Genomic DNA, 18,925 nt, shown 5'->3' with positions numbered 1-18,925 from the left:
TATTTGAAATTGTTTGTCTTATGAATTCTAACAGCAGGAATTATAAAATGGATTAGCTTTCCTCTGAAAGGAAAGAACCATTTTTCTCACAATTTCAAGGCCAAACAGGGATGATTATTTTACGGATGTCTCCGAGACCTGTTCACAGAATTAGCAAGAATATGTCACCTTCATTACATTTTCATTCAAATTCTCACATTAAGACACAGACAAGATTCAATTATTTTAATAGTTAACATTGCACATTGATACACAAGTCACAATCACTATGAATACATGGGTGTATAGCAGTTTTCTGATCCTAGCATACATATGAAATACATTTCTTCTAAAGATATACTGAATTTCTTTGTGCAGTGATTTTGAATTAAAGAGGAACAACTTGCTCATGATAATGGTACTAGCACATGCTAAGCTACACAGCCATTCTTGAGTCAAAATCATAATACAGACATCAATTCAAACAGTGCTTTGTACCTGGAATGATACCGAATCCACTTCATATTATCTACTCACAAAATGACAATATTTACATGTGAATATTTGATGTTTTCAAAATTTGAAATCTGTTGTAACCTCAATCTTGTGTACATTACACATATTGTATTATGACAGTATTTGACTGATACATGATTGGTTGGACAAGCCTTCGTACATCTTCCCGATGCAAAGGAGTTAACTGACTTTTAAAGTCCAGTTTCCACCTTTGACATACTTGGCTGGAATTATGGAGTTAAATTTCTGCTGGACTAACGAGTCAATGCATTGCAGAGCATGTGTACCATCAACTAGGTGTCAACAGATATCTTCCAAATTCTGAGTGTCAGTTGTGGGGACAAAACTCGTATTACAGCCACTGGTGGCGCTACAAACGAGCCCAGAAATTCCAGCCTGCTATGGCAAGGGTCGAAACATGACTTTAAAAAAAATAGTTAATTCCCTTGCCTCAAGAAGATGGCCTTTGAACAGATATAACTTAACAAAGTCAGTATTCAGTAAAATAACAGGAGTGTAATGAGTTGCATCACTGAACAAAAACACATTCAAGAGGTTTACAAAAACACCTCACTTCAACACACACAGATCCACAATTTTGCACTTGTCTTTGAAGAAAGCAATGATTTTCTGGCTGCTTTTCAAACAAAAAGCATAATAATACACTATAACTCAGGGAGAAACATTTTCTCAACCCAAATAATAATTACACATTTAATATGAGTCGGTAGCATTCAGGTGAAGGCGTAATGTTTCCCTGATAATTACAGCTATGTAAAACTACATTGTTGATGCAGGGACATGGTGCATCACTGTTGTGTATGAAACATACCAACAGAACAAGAAACGATTCCCCACTTATAATATATACAAATACCTGTCTACTCGTCATTCTGTCAGTAATGTGTGATGATCTACATTAATATCAAAGGTTTGGTTGGGAACTACAAGTTTTTGTAATCATATTCCAAAGATATTGTCCTATTACATGACAAAACATCCTTACATCCCATACTGCCGACTTCAATACAGCTTTTCAAGACACACAAACATAAAACAGACTCTTGTAGATACAGAGCAAGGGGGCAGACAGGCTGATGGCCATATCACCTTCCTGATTCTATTGCAACAAAGATTGTATGATGACCATAGACTACTGGAAGTAAGAATTACATATTCGATTATAATGAACTCATGATCGACTTGGCGACTTTAACCAAATCCTAACACCAGTAACAAACACATAGTTATGCAAATGAAAAGACTGGAACATCCTACTGGGAGTGCCAAATGTTTCTTCAGTCTCATTTAGATCATCAGGTTTTAGTGCTTGCTACCAATACACAAATGATCTGAGGACATCCCATAACAGGTCATGTCAGAGCGACCTATCACCAATTGACCAATGAAATGACTAACAGTAAGTCTACATTAGCCAGTCAGAAAGCAGCTTTCTCGAGCTTCACAGCACCAGCTTCAAAATGGAGACTTCAAGTCCAAACTACTCATTAAAAATATTTGGACAAAGTTATCGATTCCAATTTTAAAAACCAAACAGAAGAAAACTCTGGAATGTCTAACAGATGGCTCAGACTATATGGCTGTAGTGAGTGAGTGAGTGAGTTGGGTTTAACGCCGCTTTTAACATTATTCCAGTTATATCATGGCGTGTCTGCTTAATGTGGGAGGAAAGCCCAAAGTGATGCAGGTCTCAGACGTTTACCACTTTGGTGAAACCTGCGAGCATGGGTATGGTGCTGACAAACCTAGAAAGATAATCGGGGCGAACCGGGATTCGAACCCACAATCATAGGTTTCTGGCGCGCCCAAGGGACGCAACTCTGCACAGTGAATCGCGGCGCCTTAGAGGACTGGGACACCCGTGCCCCCTATATGGCAGTACTTGCAAGTTCAAATGTTTATGACACCGAAGAGAGAGACAGATGATGTCAGCATTTTGGAATCAGTCGTACAGCACGTAACTGTCATTTGGAAAGCCAGTAAACTTTTTGACGTTGCAAGATTAGAAAACAGATTTGGACTCCTACTTTTGCGATCTCGTAAGAGACACCTGATTGGTTGGATGAAAGCCCATTCTGACATGACCTGTAATGGGATGTCCTCAGATCTTCGTGTGGCGGTAGCAAGCACTAAGATCTGATAATAATGAGATTGCATGTTTCTACAGAGTGTGATATACCAACAGTGATGTACTGCAGTCTACAGTCAAGTTGATAACATTGGCTATGTTGTACCTAACATACACAAGTCTATTTGTTCACTCTAGTGACGACAACATCAACAGCTGCTTCAACACTTTCGTCTGGCTCGTCTCTCGTATTTCTCCTGCTAAGAACATCTCATCCACAACGCTGTACACCTGAAACACCAAAATCAAATTTCAATTAGAACATGATGGATGGTATGAGTGAGTGAGTTGGGGTCAACGCCGCTTTAAACAGTATTCCAGTTATATCCCGGCATGCCAGCTGGGAGAAAAATCTGAACTGATTCAGGTCTCGGATGTTTACCACTTTGGTGAAACCCACGGGCAAGGGTATGGTGCTGGCAAACCTGAAAACCTTAATTGGACCGAAATGGGATTCAAACCAAAAATCATAGGTTTCTTGCACACCCAAGGGACACATCTCTGCATAGTGAACTGGTACACCTTAAACGACTGGGTCACCCATGCTGCTGACCTGAGCTGATGATGTGAACATGGTGATGTAAGAAATATGTTAAATGAACAAAACGCTTTTTTGCTGAGAATTATTATATCCTGTAAGGTCTGATTGCAATATTTAATTCATAACATTTACTGGAATTTCCCTACCACATGAATAGCCTAGAATATCACATGACAAGTATTGGCACATATACAATATACAGTGACACCATGTTAATGTACCATTCCTCATGTAACTTGTAACACACTTACAGATGGACAACTCATGCATGCAGAGCAGTGTTACATCAGAGATACAGAGACATTCCAAACAAGACTGTCTGGACTGCAAGGTTTCCGATTATAAAGATAACTTACATAATGGAATTTAGTCAAGGGACACTTATTGGAACAAGCGCTTAATTTTGATAATTAATGACCATCAACCTTCCACATAGGTAATAATTTAGAAGATCCAATACAAATCCAATACTTACTTGTGGACAATATAACAATTTTATATAATATTTAGATATACATCTCAACTATCTATCTCACATGCAAACTTGGAAAAGAGAAAGTGTTGGAGGTAATCATGATAATGTATCACACTGTCAGTGATCAGTTAATGTATCACACTGTCAGTGATCAGTTGCCCCACCCAAATCCTACTTACATTTAGTATGTACTTACTTTATAAAAATTAAAGACTAGATCAAGTTCACACACATTGTGGAAGAACTCATTGAGAACTTCTACAAAGTTGTGGATGGCCTCCAAACATGCCAGATTGTTGTCACTGACATCAACACAGATGCAGAAGTAGAGGCCAGCATAGCGACGGTACACAATCTTGAAATTCCTAAACTAGAAAACAGAAAAACACCAGTTAGTCACATCAACATTTTAGCTTTGTACCTTTGCAAAATGCTAGATCACACTACGTCTTTGTCCAGTTTAAGGTGAAACTGGAATGTCGTTTGTCACATACAAGTGTAAAATGTTTTCCAAGGTTGCACTAGTGACCAGTGAGTGGAGATAATCAAAATGTCTAAACTGTTGTGATGCTGATAACCTGTTTGACTCCTTATCTTGTGGACAATTTTATAATAAAAATACCGTGCCAAATAACTATCCTTACTATGGAAATCAAGGTTATCAGATAAATTTCAACATATGTTTTTATTTTTATACCATGTGTAGAGTACTCTGTATACATGCTGGATGAATTTTTTCCTCTTGCCCGTATGTTTATAAAACATCATCAGATGGATATGTAAAGGAAACAAATAGAAATTGAAAGTGTTGCTGTGGCAGCAAATATGTCCAAAATCTTGACTCACCTCTACAAAATTTGTGTGCTTTGCATCTCGCACAGTGACCACAGCATGGACTTCTTCTATAAGCTTCTGTTTTTCATCATCATCAAAGTGCATGTACCACTTTGCCAAGCGGGTTTTACCTGCCCTGTTCTGGATCAAAATAAACCTGATCTGTGGAGGAAAACAGAAAATGTTTGGAATTATGTTTGGAATTCAAATTGACTAATGCTAAAGATCAATAATATTCATACAGAAGTTCAATGTAATGAAGCAGCCATAATGTTTCGCATGCTGAGAATCAAACCTTGGATATTTTGTATCTGAGGCGTGACACCTTGTTCACATCACCATAGAGACTTAACTCCATGCCTAAGATTACAAGGTACGATGTATCTGTAGGATGGCTTCACACCTTGCAACAGTACATTATCTTTTTCAGAGCTTTCAGACCTTCCTGTGATGCCAGCATGAAGTGTTCAGTTCTAAATTTCCATAAGCATAAAGTGATATTGGTTCATTTTGTTTATACATCACTATGAGTTAAGCTGAAGGAGTCAATGTACAACAGACAGATGTACACATCCACAAAACATGACTGCGGAAAGTTTGATTTACGCTTGTAATGGTCATCAAAATAAGTCACCATTTATTTATAGAAACATTACCAACAATATTGATTGGTGCAGGAGCATAACCCTCGTTATTGATTTTTCGTGATCTAAATTTTAATATTCATTACAAGTTGCTTGAGTCCAATATTGTTTAGGCTACATAATTTATACAAAAAAGTGACAAGAGACAGACAGTGTTACATGTGGACCAAACGTGTATAAATGTCTACAACCATGATACTGAGACAGTGGGAACCATTTTATCCACCAGATATAAAAAAAAATTGTTTGTAATATGGGTAGAGTATTTGATTCACTGGGTGATCTAGGCCTTCTGCAAGATTTGATGAATATGATGGTCGATTAACGTCGTGCTTCCAAACGAATCAGCGCATATAACGTGGAACATATGTCCAGAACACACTGAAATTGACATATGTAAAGGTTTCACCACGATCTGTAATTACTGTAACTGAAATAATGGATCATATTTACAGAAACTCACCATTTTGACAGTGTAATAGTGTAACCGGCAGTGACTCCTCCCACAAAAGAGCATGCGCACTGAACACGAACGTGTTTATTTCCGCTTCCGGTCATTACAACGTGCTTGCAGCATGAAAATATTGTTATGAGTGTTGTTTGACACTAACGGCACATCCAACAGCATGGACAGGATCGATGAATTGCGAACACGTGTTCAGTTGAACGAACATGGTGTTGACAATGTAATTTACATTATTGCTTTAATTTTCTTCCCACATATTCTGCTTATGAAGTCAGTGTCGTTTTTGGTCTTTGGCATAGGGAATACAACCGTTGATTTAACTGACGCTTCAGACACTTTTTGACCTGGTACCATGTTGTACGCTGAATGTGGCAGAGGTACTATGGCAGTCAGATGGTTAAAGTATCACTGAACTCTATATTATCATTGAGAGTGCACATATTCGTCCCGCAACATGGGGTTCATGTATGTAATGGAAATAAATGCTGTAGTGTATTGCTGTAACATTAAATACTTACTTTAATTACATCAACTCTATATTTCTTTAGAAGCATTTGGTACAGTGGATATTATTGTGGGTCCCTTAGGACAACATATATCATATTCTATGTCCATTCAATATGTTTATGCGTTCTGGACACACATTTCTGTGTCGGGTAAAATCCTGCTTCTCGTGTACATTGACAATTATACAGTTTATGATACCACAATGGCCAAACTCCTGTTTAGATTGTATGGCCTGGACATGACGTTGATGTGTAGCCTGTGATTGTGAGCAGGTCAGTCCGAGGATATAACATCTAGGTTTTTGTGTTCTTGATTTTAGGTACACAGCACTGACTTCCCTGGGAACTATTCAGGTTATGATGATACGTGGAGCCACAGCAAGTTTAAAAAGGTAATTTAAAAATATACATAGCATGAAACCAGTTAAGTCCCTTAAAAATCCTTCAACATACAAAGTTGTTTGACTTTTTAATTGTTCTTTAGTCTTATTGTCAGTGATACTAGCTGTAAAGTACAGGATAGTTTAGAGAAGTTTAAACTGGATATTTGTGGATTAATTCTGTGCATTCAGTAAGATACCCTTACCTTTTCCATTTACATAAAGTACTCCTGAGTATCTTGTCATCTGGTTATCAACATATTATCTGTTAACAGAAATTCCGGATTGATGTTGTGAAATTGGAAGGGGATGTTTTGGAGTTTGATATGGTTGGTATCGATGCTGCCATTGCAAATGCCTTCCGAAGAATTTTGCTTGCTGAGGTATAGTATTGTTGTGAAAGTGGTTGAAGTTGTGAAGCAAACAATAACGTCGCTAGTCACTAAGTTGTGTGACAATTGATCAAACTACCAATGTTCATGGTCAATACAATACATTAACAGTGATTAATGACAAGTTGAATTCTTTATAGTTTCCATAATGCTACTCTACACTTACAAAAATGTTCAGATCCCAAATACACCATGCTTGAAGAGACACATGGGTTCCATCAATACAGAAAAATTCATAATTATATATCAGACATTAAAGATCAGAGGTACCCCTCTTATTCCATAACAATGTCCCAAGCAATCTGCTGAATGTAACATTGGACATATATTTTAGACTTTTTCATCAGGTGGAATAATGACAGGAAGTCGATGTTGTTGGATGGTGAATGCTTATCAGGCTATCGCAGAACTATTGTATGTTTGATTGGTTTTTTTTGTGTGTTTTTTAAAGCTGCTGTCAGCAATATTCATACTATATGACGGTGGTCTTTAAATAATCAAGCCTGGGCCAGACAGTCCGGTGATTAACATCACGAACATCGATCTACGCAACTGGAATACAATGACATGCATCAACCAAGTCAGCGAGCCTGACCACTTGATTCCCCTTAGTTGCCTCTCTTGACCAGCATGAGTTGCTGAAGATCAATTTTAACCCGGATCTTTACGGGTCGCAATACTATTGCAAAAGCTGTACCATTTTTGCATCCTTATCTCAAAAGTGTTTTGGGGTAATGCAGTACTATTGCAGTTGGTTAAATGGCCCCAATAGGTCACCGTACTTTTAGCTCCATCTTTATTGTCAACTTCTTAAATTCAATTTGTTGCATTTCTTCTATGAACTGGCAATATTTGTGGGTCAAGTAATATTGTGCGGAGACTTTGACTCTAGACCTTTCATATTTGTCTTTCTAGGTACCTACTATGGCAATAGAGAAGGTGTTTGTGTATAACAACACCTCCATCATCCAAGATGAGGTGCTAGCACACAGACTTGGCCTCATCCCCATCCAGGCAGATCCAAGGCTGTTCGAATACCGACAGGAAGGTAAGGCATAGGGGAAAGATAAATGTATTTGAAGAAATGTGTTTTTTTGAGATTTAGTTTCTTTATTGTTGAAAGCTGTACCAAGTGTTAGTGCTAGTGTAGTGCAGACTGTGCCTCTTTCTCAGCAGAGTTCTGTCCCTTAGGTTCCAGGATGTGCTAATTATGGGTTCAAATCCCAAATTTGCCCAATACTGATCCTAGGTTTGTCAGCGGCATATGAGGGCTCGTGGGTATAACCATGTAGGTAAGGTCAGTGCATGTGCCCTTCGGTACCTGGGGCTTTCTGAGACATTGACAAGTTGTACAAGAAAAAACAAAAGAGGTGACCAATGGATCGGATGGTCAGGTGACTTGGTGGACAGCATGTGATTGTTCCCCTAGGCGTAGGCCGTTCACAATATCACGCACCCCCATGTGATCATCGTTCACAAAAGCATGAACCTTGAGGTGTGCAGCATTCACAATATCAATCACAAGATTACTTATAGGCCGCTGTCATATAGCTGGAATATTGCTGAGTGCGGCGTTAAACAACAAACAAATCAAGTGGCTCTCGACCACCCCTACCCCCCACTAATTGTTGACTACCCTTTTGGATTCTGGGACAGAATGGGCTGCCATAAATATATATTTGCTTGAGTAAGCACAACAAGGACAGATCCTGCTTTTTTTTAAAGGGAGGGGTCCATGATATCAAAATCCTCTCAGATGATTTTACTTTCTACATACTACATCATTTGGTTTTCAAAAAGGAAGGAGTGGGGGGGGGGGGGGTCCAGACCCTCCCTATGGATCCATCTATGAACAATGTGTGGCTCAAGCTCAGCATCAAACACCACTCACTCACCCACTCAAACATCAATCCTCCCATCCCTCCCACCCAGCCATCCACGGGCATAAAGCAACCGACAGGCCTTGATGGCTGTGTTTGTTGCAGGTGAGCTGGAGGGCACAGCCCAGGACACAGTGGAGTTCCAGCTGAAGGTCAAGTGTGCCAGAAAGCCACAGAGCAAGGACGCTACCGACCCTGACGAGATGTACAAGGACCACAAGGGTACATCATGGCAGACAAACATGCATTAAGTACCTGGGCCTACTTGCACAAAGAAATCTTAGCACTAAGACTGTTTTAAGTGTATGTTAAAGTATGTTCGTTTCAATGGTTTTAGCAGTAAGATCTGTTTGTGCAAGTGGGCTCATGTTAGTTAAGAAATAAACGACGAGTAGGAGTTGTTTATTGTACCATAAAACACAGCAGGGTGAATGAACCGTGATAGGCGCATTCCCGAGTGATTTATTGTCCCAGCAGTGTTTTATTGTACGTTAAACAAGGACTACGAGTTTATTTTATATGAGATATCAACATTACGTACAGCCTCTTTAAGGATGTTACTGAAAGTTTGAAACTTTAAAAATATTTACCTGTATATAAAAAATGATGACTACCTGATTAGAATCCGAGCTCGGCAATGTTGGACAAGTCTATTTTATGAACAGGTTGGTTACGTTTGGTATGTCCTGCATATTCTCATAATCCTCATGTTGATTATCTGTACCTTTTCTCTTAATACTGATTGTCATATCTCTCCCACTTTTGGATGCGATAGGTAGCCACTGAGGTTTATATGCGTAGCCCAGCTACATCTCTGGGGAACAACTTACCAGACACTTCCCTCTCAAAAATAACGTCGTCCAATATATGACATCATCAAGTTGTGAGTGCATATAGAGAATCTCACCCTTGTGTCTTTTGATATCAAATATATCAAAGAAAAGACAACTTTGTTGAGTTCAGTTAAATCTTAATCCACAATTTGGTAAAACAACAAGGGCAGAGTTGGTAAATGTCTTGGATCTGTGTTTACACGGCTTTCCCCATCATTACACCTAATGTGACTGAAATACCGTTCAAAGCAGCATTGGGGGCACGGGTGGCCCAGTCGTCTAAGGCGCCGCAGAGTTTCGTCCCTTGGGCACGCCAGACACCTATGATTGTGGATTCAAATCCCGATTTGCCCCAATTATGTTTCTAGGTTTGTCAGTACCATACCCATGCTCGTGGGTTTCACCGAAGTGTTAAATGTCTGAGACCTGCATCTCTTCAGGCTTTCCTCCCACATTAAGCTGACACGCCGTGATATAACTGGAATAATGCTAAAAGCGGCGTTAAACCCAACTCACCCACTTGCCTGTTGCAGTTACAACGGAGTTCATGAAGTGGATGCCTATAGGAGACCAGACCAGCATTGTAAGTCCTCAAGTATCATCTTTTAAAGTTTGGTCAATGTCAGTTCATGTATCATGCAAACTGAAGTCGATCTGTGGTAATACTAATGTTAACCTGTTCTTGCAGTTCAAACCAGGGGACTTGAAGCCTGTGGTAGATGATATCCTCATAGCTAAACTGCGGCCGGGCCAGGTGAGTGTAGGGGGGACTCCTGATGACGGAATAATAACACTAAAAGATGACTGAATGATAAGGGTGATGTTATAGGAATGAGTGCTGTCTTTCCTTCCATCATATTTTGTTTCCAGAGCATAATTCAAAGACTGTTTAAGATTTCTTGACCAAACTTTGCCCAGATATCAGTCCTGCATCTGACTGGTGCCTTCTGCTATTAAGGAATTTCTTAATATTTTTGGTTTCCATGACAATTAGTTGGGTAGACAGCGACAACAAATTCCAATCGATGTAGGGATTATTTCCAGAGCATAATCCTGAACCATTTGTACTTCCTCAGTCGAGTGGTCAACTGATGATGTTTATGATATTTGAAGAATATATCTTTTGCATGGAATATCTCAGCTGTATTGATTATAGAACAAGACCCAGAGAGTTTTTGTGCCCAAGGGCTTTTATTCTTGCACTTAGTACAACATACCATCGGCAGGGGATATGAGTATTCTTCCATTGCCTGCTTGCAATTTCAATTTGAACTCAAGCCTGAATTTGAGAATATTTATATCTGTCTTCAGACAGGCTGAATTACTTTTCTGTTGTGAAAGTGTCTTGAAAATCAAGGACTTTATCTGACTTTAAGTTTCCGTTTGTTCACTAACCCTCTTCCACAAAATGATTTAAGCATAACCTTCACAGACTGATCATAATGTGAAGATTACTTTGTTCCACTAAGCGATTGAAGGGCTAAGACGATCGTACACCAATACTTTAACAGAGACTACGTCATAACTCTTCAATCACTTTGTGGAACAGGATCCGGGCCTGACATTGTTCCTCCTTTCCTTACATCGTCTCAAACAGCTATATGCTGAAAGAATGCTGATGTGACATTAAATTGTAGCTCTCACTCACACACTCAGACAGCAGGGGTCAGTCACTCTTTGTCTTCTGGGGCAGTCGGGTAGCCTAGTGGTTAAAGCGTCCATGTCATGCCAAAGACTCGGGTTCGATTCCCGACATGGGTACAATGTGTGAAGCCCATTTCTGGTGTCCCTCGCTGTGATATTGCGGGAATATTGCTAAAAGCGGTGTAAGATCAAACTCACTCACTCACTTTGTGTTCTGTTGTGATGAGAAGCGTTTAGGTGCGATTGTCCTCAAGACAATGTGTAACTGTGTGTTGATGTTTACAGGAGCTGGACCTCAAGTTACACTGTGTGAAGGGTATTGGGAAGGACCATGCCAAGTTCTCACCTGTGGGTTAGTAGATGATACCACACCTGTAATCATGTCCATTCACAGACTTTGAAGGAGTATTATTCAGCTTCTTGTATTCCAAATGAAAATGTGATGGCCACGATGTATACCGTATAGCATTGTCGGGAATTATAACTATCAAATTGTGTTGTAAAAATTTCATGCTGTTTGTTTGTTGGTTAACGCCTCACTCAGCAATGTTCCAGTTTATATGATTGCAACCTGTAAATAATGCCGAACTAGACAAACTAGTAATTGATGTTTTAAGCAATGCCCAATGACATTGAGGTATGATGACACATCATCATTAAGTTGTCTCTTACAACCAGCGTAGGTTGCTGGAAGCTATTCTGACCTTCCCTGAGTCCCCATAAGGACTGTCACATGGATTCACAGAATTCACTTCAAGACATTCTTTATCTTCAGCCACAGCCTCGTACCGCCTCCTGCCAGAGATCCGACTGACTCATCCTGTTGAGGGTGATTCTGCTGAAGAGCTACAGAAGTGCTTCTCCCCGGGGGTCATTGAGGTGGACAATGTCCATGGTAGGTCACACTTGCTGGGGGGCTACAGAAGTGCCTCTCCCCGGGGGTTATTGAGGTGGATAATGTCCATGGTAGGTCACATTTAGGGGCTACAGAAGTGCTTCTCCCCAGGGGTCATTGAGGTGGACAATGGTCCATGGTAGGTCACACTTGCTGGGGGGCTACAGAAGTGCTTCTCCCCGGGGGTCATTGAGGTGGATAATGTCCGTGGTAGGTCACATTTAGGGGCTACAGAAGTGCTTCTCCCCGGGGGTCATTGAGGTGGACAATGTCCATGGTAGGTCACATTTGCTAGGGGGACTACAGAAGTGCTTCTGCCCGGGGGTCATTGAGGTGGACAATGTCCATGGTAGGTCACACTTGCTGGGGGGCTACAGAAGTGCTTCTCCCCGGGGGTCATTGAGGTGGACAATGTCCATGGTAGGTCACATTTAGGGGCTACAGAAGTGCTTCTCCCCTGGGGTCATTGAGGTGGACAATGTCCATGGTAGGTCACACCTGCTGGGGGCTACAGAAGTGCTAGCCCAGTAGTTAAAGTGTTTGCTCATCACACCAAAGACCAGGGTTTGATTCCCAAAATGTGTATTATGTGTAAGCCACATTTCTGGTGTCCCCGGGCGTGATATTGTTGGAATATTGCTAAAAGCGGTGTAAGGACATTCTCACTCACCCACTCACTCCATTCTAAGCCAACAGAACAGAACAGTTGTTCAATTGGGCATATGTTTGTTTGTTGTTCAATGCAGTATTAGGCAGTATACAAACAACTTGATGGTGTCCTGAAAATAATGATACCAGACAATCTAGTGTAAGGCATCATGAGCTTAATCCACACTGTTGGGATACACAATCGGCAAAGTCACAGAGTCTGACCTCCTATTTCATTTAGTTGCCTCTTACCTTGAGCATAGATTGCTAGGGACCAATTATATCCCAGAATCCCCACTAGGTTCAAACTGGCATTATACTCATTTACTTACACACTACACCTGTGAATATCCGGGTTAGAATAAGTCTTCAGCAACCCATGCATGTCGTAACAGGCACAATGCTTGTCATAAGAGGCGACTAATGGGATTGTGGGGTCAAGCTCACTGACTTCGTTGATGCATGTCATCGGTCCTTATTGCATGGATTGATGCTCATGATGTCAATCACTGGATTGTTGGTCCACCTCGATTATTTACAGACCGCCGTCATATAGCTGGAATATTGCTGAGTGCGGCGTTAAACAACAAACAAACAAAACTTACACGCTAAAGAAAATTAGATATATTTTGAAACACACAGGGTCCAAAATGGGAGACATCTTGGATGTGCTGTTCCGTTTGCACTTCGGAATTAATGTGTTACCTGAGATTTGCTGGCATTAGATATTCTTGTTTTCACAGGTAGGAAGAAGGCTCGTGTAGCACATGCTCGTCGTGACACCGGCAGCCGTGAGGTCTTCAGACATGATCACCTCAAGGACAATGTCCAGCTCAGCAAAGTCAGAGATCACTTCATTTGTAAGTCAATACATCAGATGTTTCGACATTTTCACACCACATTTAGCTGCAGCATCCCTGCCTTTCTTCTTCCTGGATGATGATTAGCCATTATGAAAATGATAAAAAACAGTTTTAGATGTGTATGCCACTCTTTATATTTGGTGGTTCAGTAGGGTTTGGTTTGTGTGTTTGCAGTTTGTGTAGAAAGCACTGGTGTGTTGCCCCCGGATGCCCTGGTGGTGGAGTCCATCAAGGTCCTCATCGGGAAGTGTAACCGCTTCTTGCAGGAGATGTCCGATTCCAGCGGTGCTGGGGATGCCTCATGATGTCGAGCCCTAGTCCACTCCCATGTTCCAACCCTTGTCCTATGTCCAATGTTCCAACCCATATCCCTCAAAAGACAACAGTGGATGAGAGATTGTACGTCTGTGTATTGCTTCTGAGCGCTAGGAGCAGGAGGATGTTCCAGGAGTCACATCGTGTAGGTGATGCTCCTGCCCAGGCACACTTGACTTGGAACTTATGGATGCAAGTTATTGTGTGAAACATAAGTTTCACTTGGCAAACAAGTCTGTCGATATATCTTAAACATGTTGTTCATTGACAAGTGTTTTTTCATTTTGGTAAAAAAAATGGTCAAATCAATTAAATAGTCTGAAACAATATTAGAAATAATTGCCTTTAGTTTCTGTTTAGATATTACTCTGGACATAAAAAAATTCTCTTTGATAAATCGATGACTGTTCATCAAATGTTTACTTCACACAGACACAAAAGTGTTTGAGTGAGTGAACGCAAACATGGAGGATCTGTGTGTATGAAAATGGCCTGGCTAATCTTGGAGTAGTGTTGAGGTGATTGTGTGAACTTGGGAGACATGAGTCATGGGCTCACTCTGCCCGTCACACGGATCAGGATGTGCTGATGGAGAAGGTCAAGGTTGAAATAACATGCAGATACTGTATTTCCTCCAGTTGCTGTGGGTCATTCTCTCTCCAGTGACGAGGAGCCAGACCTCTAATAGAGGCTGGGTCCATCATTTGATGAAATTAAATGTCCCTGTCACATTATCTTACGGCATGTAATGATTACTCCCTTCACTGTATAATCACTGTTTCCTGTAAATGTATCCTTGGGTATGACTGTAACATTTGGGATTGGGTGAGATAGTGAGTTGCCACATTCTAAATGCCGGGCCTCTAATAGATGCTGAGTCAACAGCTTGCACACAATTATTATTAATAGAGGAAACATTGTATGTTTGTGTCTGTTGTCAGTATTCTACAAGAGCTACGAAACCAAAACTAGTTCAGTGCAGCGTCTGATGATGAAATTTCGGAAGATTTTGATAAGACGTGCAACAAAACTTACTGGTGACTTACTGATAAAACCAATACTGATTGACAAACACAGATTGACAAACAATATATCAAATAAAATCTGTTCCCAAACAAGATATCGGATAAAGCCTGTTCACACAAACAGACTGACAACGACCCGCGTGCAGGTTACACATAAAGGATTAAGCCTGTGTTGTATGTTTTATTTGTGTCAACTGAGGCCAAGATGCATCTGTTGGAAAAGGACTTCTTTGGCCGACTTTCCACAATTGATGAAATTGTTGTGTAATGGTTGAGTTTACTGGAGATGTGTTATGCAATGAGTGTTCAATGCACTGAAACGTGTCAGTGGAAGAGCATGTATCATTTATGTACAATTTTGTAAAAATTAATATGAAAATTAAAATGAATGCTAGTTATTGTGAACAATGTGAGCCTTATTTTCATAGCTTTTATATATGTGTGTAGTTTGTATTCTGTGCTACTCAAAAGATTTTAAGGCTCACCTGATTCTTTCATATTGCGATAGTAATCTGTCATAGCATCACAGGTTAACTGGGGGCACTGGGGTAGCCTAGTGGTTAAAGCGTTCGCTCATCATGCCAAAGACCAAGGTTTGATTTCCCCACATGGATACAATATGTGAAGCCTATTTCTGGTGTCCCCCGCCTTGATATTGCTGGCATATTGCAAAAATGGCATTAAATATAACTCGTTCACTCACAAATTAACTATATCAATATAAAAGAATTGGTTGGTCCTTAACTTCTTTTTAGCAGTATATGTTGAAAATCACCTGTGAAAATTGCTGCTGTATGATGGTGATCTGCTAGATGTATAGAGACGAACCAACACTCACTCGATGTATAGAGACGAACCAACACTCACTCGATGTATAGAGACGAACCAACACTCACTCGATGTATAGAGACAAACCAACACTCACCCGATGTATAGAGACGAACCAACACACACTCGATGTATAGAGACGAACCAACACTCACTCGATGTATAGAGACGAACCAACACTCACTCGATGTATTGAGACGAAACAACACTCACTCAATGTATAAGACGAACCAACACACACTCGATGTATAGAGACGAACCAACACTCACTCGATGTATAGAGACGAACCAACACTCACTCGATGTGTAGAGACGAACCAACACTCACTCGATGTATAGGGACGAAACAACGCTCACTCGATGTATAGAGATGAACCATCACTCACTCGATGTATAGAGACGAACCAACACTCTCTCCCCCACCCCTTGCTACTGTGGCTAGGCAGAGTTCAAGAGAGGAAGATAGATCCTCGACGTTGATCCAAGATGAGGAAGACCCTCAGCTGCCACCACTATTGTATATGTTGATAATATACATATGAATATGGACAATGACAACTTACCACACTCCATATAGACAATACAGTCAACATCTCTCAGGGGATAGTTGACAACTTTCAGAATAATAAAAGCGACAAAACTCTTTCCATAGCCACAAGACATCTCCGCTAAAAGCAGTTGAAAAGGAATGAACTGTGCATGACAATGGTTTCAGCATGCTGTGTTCCATGGCTTCTGACTCCAGATCAGAAAAGCCCCAGGTTTGTCATCTCGTGAGAATTTACGTGGTTTTAAAGCAGACCCAGCTGATTTTGTTCAGCGATTTGTGACCATGCATGAGTATTGCGTTCACTGCTACCAGCCAAAGACAACAGTATAAACAACAGTTAACACAGTGAAAACATCTAACGTCTCCGAAGGAGAAGGGGAAGTCTGTTCCATCAGCTGCCGCGGTCATGGCTTTGGTTTATTGGGATTCCAAAGAAATCCTACTGGTGGACGATCTCCCAGGTCAGACCGGTCATGGCCGATATAATGTTAACCTGCGTGTGAATATCAAGACTAAACGCGACAAACTCACAAAGGTGTGTCGCTCCACCAGGACAATGAACCAGTGCGAAGTGTTGTCACGATGGCTGCAATGCCAGACTGTCTTTTTACTTGTTACTCCACCAGTCAGTCCAAGGCAATCCAGCATCGTTATGTTTCTAGGTTTGTCAACAACATGCCCGTGCTCGTGGGTTTCACCGAAGTGGTAAACGTCCGAGACCTGCATCACTTCGGGCTTTCCTCCCACATTGAGCTGACACGCCGTGATATAACTGGAATAGTGTTAAAAGCGGCGTTAAACCCAACTCACTCACTCTCTCAATCCAGCATCGCTAAAAGATGTGTGTAGACGTCGGAGGGATTATGTCGAAAAGCAATTGTGTGTAAGAAGCAACTTTGTGGATCGGGTGGTCGGACTCGGCGAGTGACTTGGTGTATTGCATGTCATCGTTTTGTTTGTTTGTTTACGCCGCACTCGGCAGTATCCCAGCTATATGACGGCGGTCTGTAAATAATTGAGTCTGGACCAGACAATCCAGTAACTGACACAATGGCATGAGCATCGATCCATGGGATACGATCACATGTATCAACCACGTCAGCTAGCTTGACCACCCGATCCCGTATAAGTCCCCTCTTACGACAAGCAAAGTCGTCTGTTACGGCAAGCATGGGTTGTTGAAAACCTATTCCAAACCGGATCTTCGTTTGTCATGTACCCCGACGGGGTAGATCGTAACTCCGGGTATCAGTCATTGGTATTTCTGTTTCACACTCGATTACTTACAGGCCGCAGTCGAATTGCAGCGCGTTAAACAAACCAACACATCCAGTTTCTATCTAACAAAGTAAAGACATTCTAATTGTAAGTCGTTTTGGAATAGTAGACTGGCTTAAACAATTAACTCACTCACTATGTTAAATGTATGCAAAAGCAGATACTCCTTCATCAGCCTCGATTTCCCAGTGTGTTAAATCCATTATGTTATTATGTAGTATTACACACTGGATAATCGAGGCTCCAGCATACATATTGTGATACGTTTTCAACTGACACCACTTTGCGTTGCTGTTTGACAGTAGTTCTGAAAATGGCAAGATAACACGATATCCACCAATAAAATACACCTAAACACATGACGTATAGATCTTGTTGCATTTAAGGTGAGTTTTTGTGTTATCTTAAAAAAAAATCTGTTTTGTTTTAGAACGATGTATGATCTTGTGTTATATTTCTGACTCGATCCGTTAAAATTGAAGTTTGAAGGATCTTCTCCAACTACATGTCTGCCTAAGACAAACGGCTCCGTCAGAAAATTTCCGTTTCTTTCATCCCCTCTTTAAACTGTTGCCAAAAACGTTCTGAGAGGAGGAAGCGCAATAAATCATTGCATAGTCTAAGGAAAGGAACGAGTTCATGCCAAAATGTCGACACGTGGGCACCTGGTGTCGGATTTAGAAGCCAAGGGCAGACAACTCGCAGGTGTTGATATGCAGTTTTAATCAATGATGGAATTGGTTACCCAGGGCAAGTACGGTTTCGTTGTCGGGGCCCAAGATCCAAATTTGTCATGTGCCAAATTAGCCTCATTTGGGATCACAGCGTGGCGGGAAGAATAGGTAGTTTGGTGCATTTGAATCCGTCATTCGATGTAGGGAAAGGTTACTTCTTAGGGTGAGGAATGATCATGATGGCGGACTAATTTCAATAGCCAACACATTTCTGACATTGATTAAGGCGTTCAAATTAGTTTGTCTAAGGGTGCGCCGATGTGACATTACACAAATGTGGATGGGGTTAAAATATTCAGAGGATTTGTTTCCGTCTTCAATTATAGGCGGAAAGGAAGACATAAAAAAACATTTTATTTGTTTTATTTTTTAATCCCGCCTCCCGGCGAACAATATTGTCAAATCTGTCTATTTCAGCCACCGATTATTTTGTTGATAGTCTGTATAACAAATAATAATAAGAGAATGGGCATTTCAATATCGTTTTTATCAGAATGATGTATGTACTTGAAAACTGTTTGTTGTTTAACACCGCACTCAGCAATATTCC

General features: G+C 40.7%; 2 protein-coding genes across 3 annotated transcripts; one reads left to right on the top strand and one right to left on the bottom strand.

Moving 5' to 3' along the window:
- Nucleotides 1–211: 211 nt before the first annotated feature.
- Nucleotides 212–5,655, bottom strand: LOC139444101 (AP-2 complex subunit sigma). Its single transcript, XM_071225008.1, has 4 exons — nt 5,602–5,655; nt 4,507–4,656; nt 3,857–4,030; nt 212–2,875 (listed from the first exon to the last, which is right to left on the bottom strand). Exons 1-4 carry the CDS (start codon nt 5,653–5,655, stop codon nt 2,774–2,776), a joined length of 480 nt encoding a protein of 159 aa, XP_071081109.1. The 3' UTR covers nt 212–2,773.
- Nucleotides 5,656–5,696: 41 nt separating this feature from the next.
- LOC139444100 (DNA-directed RNA polymerases I and III subunit RPAC1-like) lies at nt 5,697–14,856 on the top strand. 2 transcript variants are annotated; one of them, XM_071225007.1, is made up of 11 exons: nt 5,697–5,824; nt 6,431–6,502; nt 6,766–6,873; nt 7,798–7,930; nt 8,868–8,984; nt 10,129–10,178; nt 10,284–10,349; nt 11,525–11,591; nt 12,015–12,138; nt 13,530–13,642; nt 13,820–14,856. In XM_071225007.1, the coding sequence occupies exons 1-11, from the start codon at nt 5,765–5,767 to the stop codon at nt 13,948–13,950; spliced, it is 1,041 nt and encodes a 346-aa protein (XP_071081108.1). In that variant the 5' UTR covers nt 5,697–5,764; the 3' UTR covers nt 13,951–14,856. The 2 variants fall into 2 exon arrangements, with proteins under 2 accessions (XP_071081108.1, XP_071081107.1); XM_071225006.1 differs by lacking the exon at nt 6,766–6,873.
- Nucleotides 14,857–18,925: the final 4,069 nt, after the last annotated feature.

This window comes from Haliotis cracherodii, unplaced genomic scaffold (genome assembly GCF_022045235.1).
Source record: "Haliotis cracherodii isolate W230 unplaced genomic scaffold, xgHalCrac1.p SCAF_5, whole genome shotgun sequence".
Classification (NCBI taxonomy): domain Eukaryota; kingdom Metazoa; phylum Mollusca; class Gastropoda; order Lepetellida; family Haliotidae; genus Haliotis; species Haliotis cracherodii.
Note: the sequence above shows the minus strand (reverse complement) of the source record. Positions and strands in the feature narration are given on the sequence as shown.